Source organism: Equus asinus, chromosome 8, assembly GCF_041296235.1.
Source record: "Equus asinus isolate D_3611 breed Donkey chromosome 8, EquAss-T2T_v2, whole genome shotgun sequence".
NCBI lineage: Eukaryota > Metazoa > Chordata > Mammalia > Perissodactyla > Equidae > Equus > Equus asinus.
This window is the reverse complement of record NC_091797.1, coordinates 99,402,150-99,414,662: the sequence shown is the minus strand read 5'-3', so window position 1 is coordinate 99,414,662 and position 12,513 is coordinate 99,402,150. Positions and strand designations below refer to the sequence as shown.

The 12,513-nt window shown below is 48.5% G+C and overlaps 1 protein-coding gene and 1 pseudogene across 1 annotated transcript; one reads left to right on the top strand and one right to left on the bottom strand.

Annotated features, from left to right (window-relative positions):
* The first annotated feature begins 391 nt into the window (after nt 1-391).
* LOC123287614 (CCR4-NOT transcription complex subunit 6 pseudogene) lies at nt 392-2,745 on the top strand (annotated as a pseudogene).
* A 3,411-nt stretch (nt 2,746-6,156) lies between these two features.
* LOC106848270 (immunoglobulin iota chain-like) lies at nt 6,157-7,123 on the bottom strand. Its single transcript, XM_014868043.3, has 2 exons — nt 6,792-7,123; nt 6,157-6,710 (listed from the first exon to the last, which is right to left on the bottom strand). Exons 1-2 carry the CDS (start codon nt 6,970-6,972, stop codon nt 6,307-6,309), a joined length of 585 nt encoding a protein of 194 aa, XP_014723529.3. The 5' UTR covers nt 6,973-7,123; the 3' UTR covers nt 6,157-6,306.
* Between the last annotated feature and the right edge of the window lie 5,390 nt (nt 7,124-12,513).

Genomic DNA, 12,513 nt, shown 5'->3' with positions numbered 1-12,513 from the left:
ACACTGTGTGGTGAAAGGAGTCTGAATTCTACCCCTTCCACCTGTACTGCCCTGTCACAAGCCACAGGCAGCTGTTGATCACTTGGAACGTGGCCCGTCCGAATTGAGATGAGCCACAAGTGTAAAATACACACCGGATTTTGAAGATTTAGTACAAAAAAAGAGTTTAAACCGCCTCATAACTAATTTTTATATTGATCGCATGCTCAAACAACATTTGGGATGTATTGGGTTAAAAAATGCTTTATTAAAATTCATTTCGGAAAGCGAGGGGGCGGCGGGCGGCGGGCGGCGGGCGGGCGTAGGGGCCGCGGTCGGGGCGGCTGACGCGGTGGCGCCCGGAGCGGGAACAAAGAGCGGCGGCTGAGTGCGGCGGGACTGGCATGGTGGTTCCACAGGGCGCACCGCGCTGCTCTCACAGGGAGGCGGCGGCGGCGCGCCCGCAGAGGCATGCCCAAAGACAAATACGAGCCCCCTGACCCTCGGAAGATGTACACAATTATGTCCTCTGAGGAAGCAGCAAATGGAAAGAAATCACATTGGGCAGAGCTTGAAATAAGTGGAAAAGTAAGAAGCTTAAGCTCATCTTTGTGGTCACTAACTCACCTGACAGCTTTGCATCTGAGTGACAATTCCCCGTCCCGTATTCCTTCAGACATTGCCAAGCTTCACAATCTGGTGTATCTGGACCTGTCTTCTAATAAAATGCGGAGTTTACCGGCAGAACTCGGAAACATGGTATCACTCAGGGAACTCCATTTAAATAACAACCTGTTACGAGTTCTACCTTTTGAGCTGGGAAAACTGTTTCAGTTGCAGACTTTAGGCCTGAAAGGAAATCCACTTACCCAAGATATATTGAACCTCTATTTGGAACCAGATGGAACAAGAAGGCTACTGAACTATTTGCTTGATAATTTGGCAGTTTCAACAGAACAACCACCTCCAAGATCTTGGATTATGTTACAAGAACCAGACAGAACAAGGCCTACTGCCTTGTTTTCTGTCATGTGCTACAATGTTCTTTGTGATAAATATGCGACCCAGCAGTTATACGGCTACTGTCCATCATGGGTGCTAAACTGGGACTACAGGAAAAAGGCCATTATTCAAGAAATCTTGAGCTGCAATGCTGATATCATAAGTCTTAAGGAGGTTGAAACAGAACAGTATTACAGTTTTTTTTCTGGTAGAACTGAAAGAACGTGGCTATAATGGGATTCTTTAGTCCTAAATCTAGAGCTAGGACAATGTCAGAACAAGAAAGAAAACATGTTGATGGCTGTGCAATATTCTTCAAGACAGAAAAATTTACTTTGGTTCAGAAACACACTGTTGAATTTAATCAGCTAGCGATGGCAAATTCAGAAGGGTCTGAAGCTATGCTGAACAGAGTCACGACAAAAGATAACATTGGACTTGCAGTACTGCTAGAACTTCGAAAGGAATTGATTGAAATGTCATCTGGAAAGCCACGTCTCGGAACAGAAAAACAACTGATTCTCGTGGCTAATGCTCATATGCATTGGGACTCTGAATACTCTGATGTGAAGTTGGTTCAGACAATGATGTTCCTCTCAGAAGTGAAGAACATTATTGACAAAGCCTCATGGAGCCTCCAGTCCAGTGTCTTGGGAGAGTTTGGAGCTATTCCACTGGTGGTGTGTGCAGATCTTAATTCTTTGCCAGACTCTGGTGTTGTAGAATATTTGAGCACTGGTGGAGTAGAAGCAAACCATAAAGACTTTAAGGAGCTGAGATATAATGAAAGTCTCACAAACTTCAGCTGCAATGGGAAAAATGGGACGACCAATGGCAGGATCACGCATGGGTTCAAGTTAAAGAGTGCCTACGAGAGTGGCCTGATGCCTTACACGAACTACACCTTCGATTTCAAGGGTATAATTGACTACATCTTCTACTCTAAACCTCAACTGAACACTTTAGGCATCCTGGGACCTCTGGACCACCATTGGCTAGTTGAGAATAATATCAGTGGCGGCCCACACCCACTCATCCCCTCTGATCACTGCTCACTTTTTGCACAACTGGAGCTCTTACTGCCTTTCCTGCCCCAAGTAAACGGCATTCACCTTCCCAGCAGGAGGTAGTCAAGTACCTGCAGAGGACGACCTCAGTTTCATTTGTAAACTCATAAAAATCTGAATAGAGGGGAGTGAGGTATGGCCACTAGGGTTTTTTTTTTTTTTTCTTAATGGTAATTTGAGTTTTCAATCTGATTTTTTGATAAAGATATAGTATGAAAGCCAGGTGCTAGCAACAGACAAATACTGAGCCCAATATGCTTTATATACTGTTAGACAGGGATTGGTGTGTGTGCACCTCTCTTTAATTTGTTACAAGTGATTTTCCTGTTTCTTCTATTCAAATAATATTTTCATGCCTTGAAATAGGAAAATGTTTGAACAGCATACTCTCTTTGCACAGAAATCTGTAGCACTGCTTTCCTGAGGCCAGTAGTACCATCCAGAGACCATTCTCCCATACTTGACTCTTCCCTTTTCAGACTTGTTTGTAAAATAAAGACTTTGAATTTAGCCTTTATGATTGTATATGATCCACAGGAGACCTGATTTATGAAATTTTGTACTAAAAAAAATCCGATTTGGAAATGATTGTATTATAAACTAAGGCTAAGTTTTTTTTACCTGTTTCATGTGTTATAAAGGCCAGCTTGTAAAAGAAGCTGCAACAGACTTTCTCTACTGATGATTTGCACTGTTAGGGTTTGTTAGCCCTTTTGTACTACTTTATTTCTAAATTGAGAGCATTGCTCTTTAAATCTGTTTAAAGCTTAGGACATTTTCTTCGACCAGTGACAACTTATCCATGAAACCCTGTGTTGTCATGAAAACTATCTACAGGAGAGAGAAGCTGCACAGTGAAAGATCTGGGCATCTGTGGACTGAATGTAATGGCTGGTATATGTACATTCTGATATTTTTAAATCTTTAACTTTTAAGTTAAAACATCACAGCTGCTTAGGTACAGCTTCTTAACTCCTTTTTGAGGTGCTTCCTGTCCTATCTCCACTGTGCCTGCCTAAATTTGTTCTCGCTGAGCACTGCCTGTGTGTGCAGAGAAAGTCTGTGCATCCTCTTTTAGATTTTTAAATACTGTTTAACGTTTGTGAGAATTTTGTGAAAATGCTTTTGTGTGAGCTGTGGCTCTTCCCGTTGTGAAGCACCGAAAGTCACATTTGGAACATGCTGCTAGGGTGGGTCCCTGGGTCTCTGCTCATCAGACGCAAGCACTGCTTCTTGGCGCCGTTGCACAGTGCTGTCCGTTGCCCAGAGCACTACTATCATGTGAGCTCTTTTTGTTTTCCATGAATTCTTTAGTCTCCATGTTTTTTAAAATCATTCCTTTTTTTTAAAAAAAGAAAGTGATTTTCCGTTTATGAAATAGTATAAAGGAGATGTATTTTCAAAACAGGTCCCCAAGACAATTCTTCAGATCATTTTTAAAGTGATTAAAGTCATTTTAACATGTCGACCAAGATCAAGTTATATTCTGCCCTGTATTTTGCCCATAGTGCCATTAGTAGATTAGAGATCGAAGCCAGCTGCAACTTTGCAAAGTTAACTCATGTATATTTTGTTCTCATTCATTCATTCTTCTCTCAAAAATCAAATGAATTCAGAGGGAACTTGGTTTAACTGCTTTTGTTTCAACTGCAGGCGGAGCAAAAGGATACCATGTGAGCATTAAACAAAAATTGTTGATTGTTAATTTTTCTATAGAGAAGGAGTCATTTTGGATAATGACAAAATTTTATGAAAAATGTTTGGCACTTAAATGTGCTTAATTTGTTTTCAAGAGAAAATAAAATTACATACTGTTTAAATTTAAAAAAAATCATTTCACCTGTTTCTTTTTACCATTTTAGAAAAATGCAGCCACCAAAAAATCGGAAATTACAGATGTGGCTTGCATAGGTGCCTTTGAGGGTGGGAGACAATCAAAGGTTGGAGAGGAGGGGTGCAGGTGAGGCTGGGTCTGGGAGTAATGCAGAGTGGAGGGTACAGCTGCACAGAGGGATGGGCAGGAGGCCCGTCAATAATGGTCGAGGGGAGAAACGACTCAGACTAAAGGAAAAGTTATGAGAAGCAGGAAGGCCAGGCCTGGGGACTGATGAGGAAATAACAGTACTACTCTTTGTCAAGCCCTGGTAAGCACTTTGTATAAATTAACTACAGTTAAGCCCAGGTAAGCACTTTATATAAACTGATCAGTGCTATTTTTATCCTTTTTACATACAGTGTTGGAACTGTTGGCCTAGGATTCAAATGACCCTTCCAAGGCGGCCCAGAGCTAAGCCTTACACTCTGGCCAGCCCGAGGCCCGAGGCCCGGCTCTCGTCCTCCACGAATCTGCTGGGGCTGGGGCCTTAGGGTGATGGAGGAGCCCAATGTGACTCTCTGCTCTCTGGCTTTCTTGTCACAGCAGAGGATCTCGGAATCCCAGAAGATGAAGCAGGAGAAGGGCAGGCTGCAAGCAGAATTCAGAGCGCTTTGGGGTCCCACCTCGTTGGCCTTAGAAACACGGGCCTGGAGGCGCCTCCCCCGGGGACGGAGGCGTGATGCAGGAAGAGCTGTTGCCCGGAGGCAGTGGATGCTCAGGGGCTACCCAGAACACGGCGGCGTGAGCTGAGACCGATGTTTTACAGAAGAGACTCAGGCCACACGGGGCAGGGCCGATTCTGACGTACGTCTGGCTCTCTCGGGGGGACCCTTGGGGTCTTCTTAGCCTTGATAAATGGATGTTCTCAGCCAAGTTTGGGATCACAGGGGAGATGGTTTGCCTGGCACCTCTCTGCGTGCGAGGCGTGTCCACATGTGTGTACACCTGATGGACAGGGTCCCTCTCTCAGGGCACATCCTGACCCACCACCCAGGGTTCAGGGTGCTGTGCCGTGGGCTAGGGTTGAAGGAACCCACCCGTTCCCTCTTCACCCAACGAGCCTGTCGGTGAGGACATGCCCCTCCTGCCTCCAGTTCCTTCTAGGGTCCGGAGGTTTAGTAACCCTGAAGTCATCAGACCGGAGGAGTTGCGGGTGCCCTCAGCTGGCCAACCAAGTGTGGCTTGGTTGAAACCTGGAAGCAGCACCTGGGCTCTGTCTCTGGAGCACGGGTTGGCAAACTATGGACTGCGCTCCATATCTGGCCCAGGCCCTTCTGTTTCTGTAAATAACAGTCATGCCCATCTGTTCACATATTGTCTGTGGCCGCGTTCCACACTGTAAAACAGAACTGAGTACAGTCATGCGCCCCACAATCACGTCTTGGTCAACAACAGACCGCATATACGATGGAGGTCCCGTGAGATCAGTACCATAGAGCCCGGGTGTGGAGCCCTACACCGTCCAGGTTTGCCTAGTACACTCTGTGACGTCCACACAACAATGAAATCGACTAACGACGCATTTCTCAGAATGTATGCTTGTCATTAAGCGACACATGACTGTAGTTGCAACAAAGATCAGATGGCTCAGAAAGCCAAAATGCTTTACTATCTGGCCCTTTCCAGAAAATGTTCGCTGGCCCCTGCCGGTCTCCTGCACAGAAGAGCAGATGCATTTCTCTCACCTAGACCACCGGCTCTCAGTTGGGGGGATTTTGCCAGCCTGGGGACATCTGGCAGTGCCTGGAGATGTTTCCGGTCGTCATAACTAGAGGTGGGAGGCTGCAGGTACTGGCATTTGGTGGGTCGAGGCCAGGGATGCTGCTCAACATCCTACAGCACACAGGCCAGCCCTGCGACCGAGAACTGTCCGGCCCTGGATGTCAACAGTACTGAGCTGGAGAGCCTGCCCTGGACCTCGGCACCCGCTCTCCTCCCCAGAGGCCTGAGAAAGACGTTTTCTAAGCTTGTTTACCCTGTACCTCCTGAGAATAATCAGGAGACAACAGAAGGTCCTGTCCTCAGCCAGGGCGTGCCCCCAAGGTGCTGTCAGTGCCCTGCCCCCCATGACCCACAAGAGCAGGGGCACCAGCCAAGCAGACCGTGAGCAGCCGCTCCCCTGGGACCTTCGCCCACGCTGGTTCTTGGGTGCGCCCCCCCATTCTACCCTCTGCAGAGCATCTGGGGCCTTCTCTGTATAATTCAGACGCCACTCTCACCAGTTCAGCACAACTGCCTGAGACACAAGCAACTTTAATCCCCCACTCCAGCCTCCAGCGGCACCTAATTGGACAAGGAGCATCTCCTCTCTGTGCCGCGCACGGCCCACCCTCCTCCTCACCCACAGGCACCACTCCATGGGGATGCATGTCCCTTCTGTCTTTAGTTCAAGCTAAGCGTGTCCTGGGGCGCCTGGGGCCCTGGAGCAGCAGGCTCCTTCTCTGCCCCTCTCTCCCTCTCCCTCTCCCAGCCCTGGGCCCCCACAGCACAGAAATACACGGCCTCATCCTCAGGCTGCAGCTCGGAGATGCTCAAATACCCTGTGTTCTTGGCCAAGTCTTTGGATCCAGAGAAGCGAGGGGGGATCCTGGGGCCCTGGCTCTTGTCTGAATGGGAGAAATATCTCAGCAAGAATCGTGGAGGGTGGCCAGGCCTCTGCTGGTACCAGTAGATGCTGTAAAGGCTGACATCGTGGTCGCTGCTCAAGGTGGAGGCCAGGCGGACTGTGCTTCCAAGGGACGAGGACACAGACGGTGGCTGATTCAGCACCGGCTGAGGGCCACAACCTGGGGACACAGAAGCATGTGGGCCCCCAGGGCAGGGGGGCAGGGAAGGGGCGGGGGCTGCAAGCTCTGGGGTGTTCTCACCTGCGCGGTGGGCGAGGAGCACCAGCAGGACAGGAGCCCAGGACATGGTGCAGACAGCGGTGCTCTGCCTCGCACTGCCTATGCTGCCCGGGCTCCTGGGGCCCTCGAGGGGCTGGGCCAGCATCCTCCTCCAGCCTCCCAGGGGTGGGGCCATCACACCCCCACTTCTGGCCACCACCATCCTGAACCTTCTTGGGTTTGTAGCGTTGGTTAGGGGAACGGCCCTGTGGCGGCCCTTGCGGTCCTTGCCTTGGCCCCATGGAAGCGTTCTGGCAGGAAGCACCTGCTGGAAGCTCGCGGACCAGTGCCCCGGAGGCCAGCCTGCAGGCTTGGGTCCCTGAGGGGGAGTGACCTCAACGTCCCCTGAGGAAGCCGAGCCCTACAGAAATAAGGTTCCTGTCCAAACTTACATGCTTGATGAGCCGGGAAGAAAGAACACGTCCTCGGGTGGTGACAACACCTGTCCTGTGCAGCCGGAAATGTTGGGGCCCTGGGGTGAGGGGGACACTGTCCCCTCCCACACTGCTGGCACTCCCAACCTCCCAACCTCGCCCGTCTCTCTCCTAGAATGAAGCGGGAGTGGCTCACGGCTTCTGACAGAGAAGCACCAGGAGGGACGTGGGGGCCCACGTGGGGCCCAGGGCAGGTGAGGACAGAGGTGCAGCAGCCTCCCCATCGGGCTCCCAGCCCTCCTGACCACTCCTCTTCGTGAGGGTCTCCCCTGGGGTCCAGGGTGGTGGAGTCAGTGAGCACCTGTCCTCCGCCCTCTGCTGGGCCAGACCCCGCGCCATTGGAGGTTCTGTTTGCCCCGTCCCCACCCTGCCTGAGTTGACCCCATCACCAAGCTCTTCCAGAGGCCCAGCCACTCTGCTTGGTGCTGCCCACGCAGCTGTGCGGGTTGTGCAGCTGGAGGCTGTCAGGACGCTCCGATGAAGACTCACGTATTGGTCAGGGTTCTCCGGAGAAACGGAACCACCAGGATGTGTAGATAGAGGGAGAGATTTATTGTGAGGAATTGGCTCACACGATTACAGAGACTAAGTCACATGATCTGCTGTTAAAGACGTCCTGCCCATGATTGTGGGGGGAGGGGGGGCATGTGGCCAGTGGGCAGCCCCTTCTCCCTTCCTGCCCTGGAATAGGATTTCCTTCACTTGGGCTGGGAGCTCTTTGGGTCCCCAGTATCAGTATGACCCAAAGGACTTTTAGCACAGACACCAGCAGAAGCCAGCGGGCAGTGTGCCAGCCCCATGGGGCAACTGAGTCACGGCCTGTGTTCTTCCACCTCTGCCCTGGACATCACTGCTGGTGTGGGTCACCTTGCAGCCCGTCTGGGATTAAAGATGTGTTTTCATCTCAGTGGCTGGTTCCACTCATGCCTTATGAGCAGAACAGCAGCTCAGAGGACCCAACCCCCTAAAGTGACTCTCCTTTTTTTTTCACCTCCACTCAGAAGGAAGCCTTGCCTTAGAGCCCCTGGCAGCTGAGGGCCCACGTCACCCCTTGGGCTTCCCTCTAGAGGACCCAGGAAAGCCAGTGGTAGTTCAGTCTGAGTCCAAAGGCCTGAGCACTGAGGGAGCTGACGGTGCAAACCCCAGTCTAGCGGCAGGAGAGGACCCAGGGCCCAGCCCAGCAGGCAGACAGGGAGGAAAGGGGGCCAATCTCTCCTTCCTCCACCTGTTTGCTCTATTCAGGACCTGGATGGATTGGAGGATGCCCGCACACATTGGGGAGGGCCAGCTTTTTTACTGAGTCCACCAGTTCACATGCTATGCTCATCCAGAGACACCCTCACAGAGACATCCAGAAATAGTGTTTAATCTGGGCACCCTGTGGTCCATCAAGTTGACACGTAAAATTAACCATGACAGTCTGTCATCCCTTCCAACCTCATCACATTCTAGAACTTTCTCAGCAAAGCACAGCCACAGAGGGAAAATTAACCTCGCTGTCCCAGGATCTTTGTACCACACACCTGGAAAGATTGGCTCCCAGTGGCCACCATTTGTCCTGGAAAATACCTGAGCCCTTCCAGATCCTGCTGGAGACGGACTCGGCCCCTTGGAGCATCTGATTTGGATGGAGATCACAAACTCTGAACCTGCCTTCTCCTGGAACTGGATAGCTGCCCCTGCCTCCGCGCCCTCAGCCTCACTCTCCGGCCCTCAGTACCTGGGTCGAGGGCCATGTGCAAGCATCGCCATTTGATGGAGTTGAAGAACCTGGTATATTCCGTCTTTATCTCCAGCTACGTCCAAAGGTTCTGGGTTCTGGCCGCTTTTTCTTGATGACTCTTTTTATGTAATTCTAGACCAATAAAAGGTTGTTGAGCTGTGCAACATGCTTCATAATGTCCATAGGGGAAGCAAGAACCACAAGGTGGCCAGGAACCCATTCAACGCTCCTGCCCAATTTGTAGATATTTTATAGAGTCTATTTCAGCTATCCACGGCAGCATGACAAACCAACCAAAACTTAGTGGTTTAAAACAACGATTGATTAGTTCCCCAAGTCTGTGGGCTGCCTGGGTGGTTCTTCTGGTCCCATTCGGGAACATGCATGTGGGTGCGGTCAGTGACGGCTGGAGCGGCTGGAAGGTCCAAGATGGCCGTTCACTCTCCTGCACGCGATTCTGATCTCAACAAGCCCCCCACTCTGTGCAGTCAACCCTCTGGTTGCCAGTTCTCCCCATCTCCTTTCCTCCTCTCGTACTTCAGGGTCCCCATCATGCCCCATTGCACCTCATTTCTCCTCTGAAGGCATGTTCACCTCACATCTTCCCATCTTGCTTTCACATGGGGCTAAGTCATGCTGGCACCAAGCTCTTTGCCACCACAGGATACTTGCCTGTGATGTTCCCATGACCTAAAACTCTTTTCTCCTGGTCCTCTCAGAACTAGCCTTCCTCCTTCAGTGCTAATTTCCATGTCACCTCCTCAGCAGCCTTACCTGACTGCCGCAGGTAAGTAGCCCACTCTGCTCCTGCTTTCTTACATATTACTCTCATTTTTTGTCAGGGCATTTATCAAAGGTTACAACTCCATATGTGTTTGTTTCTTTTCCTGACCACAATCATCATGAGGACGGGGACTGTTTCTGTTTACTTCGTCACTGAATGTTCAACCCTTAGGCAATATAGCATCCTATATATTCATTATCGCATAACAACATGGAGGAATGAATGCTGCCTCTCTCGTGGAGGCAACACGCTCACCCGGCACCCATGTGGCACACAGTTAGTATGCAGCAAGTGGCACCCATAAGCTGTGGCAGCTCGCCTCTGCAGTCTCTCACTCTGGTGACCAGCTGGAAATTCTCACACAAGCCAGTTGGGTTCCTGAGCCTCAGCTATTGCACGTGACTCACATTGAGGCCCCAGTCCCTTGAGAGGGGACCAGGCTCATGACGCCTACACTACCTCTAATTAGAGCCACTAAAAATGTACCTTCTGCCTACAGTGAAATTATACATGCCCAGACCACTGATCAGACATCATTGTAGGGGAGGAAGACAATTTCCTCTACCTTCTAGGTCCTTCTGGTTGGTCTAAGAATTAAATTGATGTGAGACACAATAACAGGAGAAAATCAGACAAAGTTTAACAATATATCCACACAGGAGAAACCCAGCAAAACTGAGTAACTCACCAGAATGGCCAAAGCCACCACTTTAAATACCATCTTCAACTAAAGACAAAGGAGGATGTTGGGGGTATCGGTTTGGGATTTCAAAGGGGAGGAAGGCAATTTACATGAGATAGAAATGTAAATGTTTGATAAACAAGTGTTTGCTGGGCCATCTATAGACAATGTGACCCCAGAGACAGAACTTTGATAAAAATGGGCTTGCTGGTGCCTTTCTGTCTATCACACCTATTTTACATTGTACTATTGTTATCTTGTGGTATTAGCTCCTTCCTGGAACAGGACTTGTATCTTAAATTCTTTTAGGCAGTTAGGGAGAAGGTCAAAATTTCTTTCAGAGTCTTTTGTTCTAAAAATAAGCCAAAGAGACATATTTTGGGGTGGCCAATTCTGATCCCCAATATCATCAAACATCTTCCTAAGAACAGGCATGACCCAAAGCTGATCTCCAAGAGTCTCAGGGTGGAGGAGGGAAGGTAAGAAGGGTAGAAGGTTCCCCCTCTCTGAGGTTGGGGGTGAGGAACAGAGGGAGGAACGTTCTCTTAGTGCAAAATCATGAGTGGGGGAAAATGATTTGTTTCACATTGTTGTGAAAAAAGTGCCAACTACTGCACAAAGATCATGTTGAGAGGAAACACCAGGAGAATCATTTCACAGTAAATTTATCAACATTTGGATGGACCTACATTTGTAAACAGTAGTTTTCTGTCATGAAACAAATAAAATGAAATCGTTTCTTATTTCAAATCAAGTTGTTACCACTCAAGGGGGCTTGTCTACCCGCTGCAAGACATGCCAATAGTCAAGAGGCAAGGTGACAGGAGAGAAAGGGTTTTATTACAGCTTGCTAGCAAGGGATAAGATGGCAGACTCATGTCCGAAAGAATCATCTCACAGAACAAAGACTACAGGCTGGTTATACATGCGGCTCTTCTCCAGGTGGGGGAGGCAGCTGGTCTTAGTTTCTGATGATCTTTTGTTTTACTGGAAATGCATCAGAGAATGGAGCAGCACTCCATACCCTGATCTTTCAGTTGCCATTGATGATGGCTATCAGCATGGACTCTGTCCGGGGGTCAGCACATCCCTAAGGAACTCTAAAGAACAAAGTTATCATCTTATAGCAGCTGGGAGGGGCCATAAAATCTACAGAGCATTTCTGGGCTAGTTAATCAAAGGTCATTCAAAATTACAATATGGTTTCCTTTCTACAATATGGCTTCCCTTATGTCAACTTGTATTGAGCCGGTATCACAGTGAGCAATGAATTATCAAAGTAAAAATAGGAAAATGCTTCCTGTTTAAAATTTATTTTTCCACTTCAAATTTTAAACAATCATCAGCATAGATATTTATATGTGTTATATGTTCACACTATAGATTAATAAAATAAATTTCAGTAAATTTCTGGTGGTTAATTTTTTTTTTTGCATCAGGCCATATTTACCCATTTACATCTTCTCCCTGATCTATGTGGGCATTTGAGTGTATGACCCTTGGCACAGGGCAACTTTATTTGCTGTTTAACACGGCCATTCTGACATTTTGACGGAACCAATAGAAAAAAATTTAAGAATTTATCTCTTTTTTTAAACAATTATTTTTCCTATTTTTATGAATACTTTTTTTTGGTGAGGAAGATTGGCCCTGAACTAACATCTGTTGCCAATCTTCGTTCTTTTTCTCCCCAAATCCCCAGAACACAGTGTATATCCTAGTTGTAAGTCATTCTAGTTCTTCTATGTGAGATGTCACCATAGCGTGGCTTGATGAGGAGCGTGTAGGTCCATGCCCAGGATCTGAACCGGCCAACCCCAGGCCACCAAAGTGGAGTGTGTGAACTTAACCACTTAGCCACCGGGCCAGATCCTATTTTTCTTCTTGAATGAATGAAGTCATCAATCCCTCAAACATTTGAATCATGCTCCCAAATCCAGTCAGGTTTAACTGCAGGCAAAGATTGCAAAGTGCTAAAACTTTCTCTTTTTAGCAAATGCTAACCTAACCAGGTCAACCTCATTAGGGCTTATTAAAGTTGCTCCGGGAGGGAGAGATTCCCTCACTCCCTCAGGTGAGAT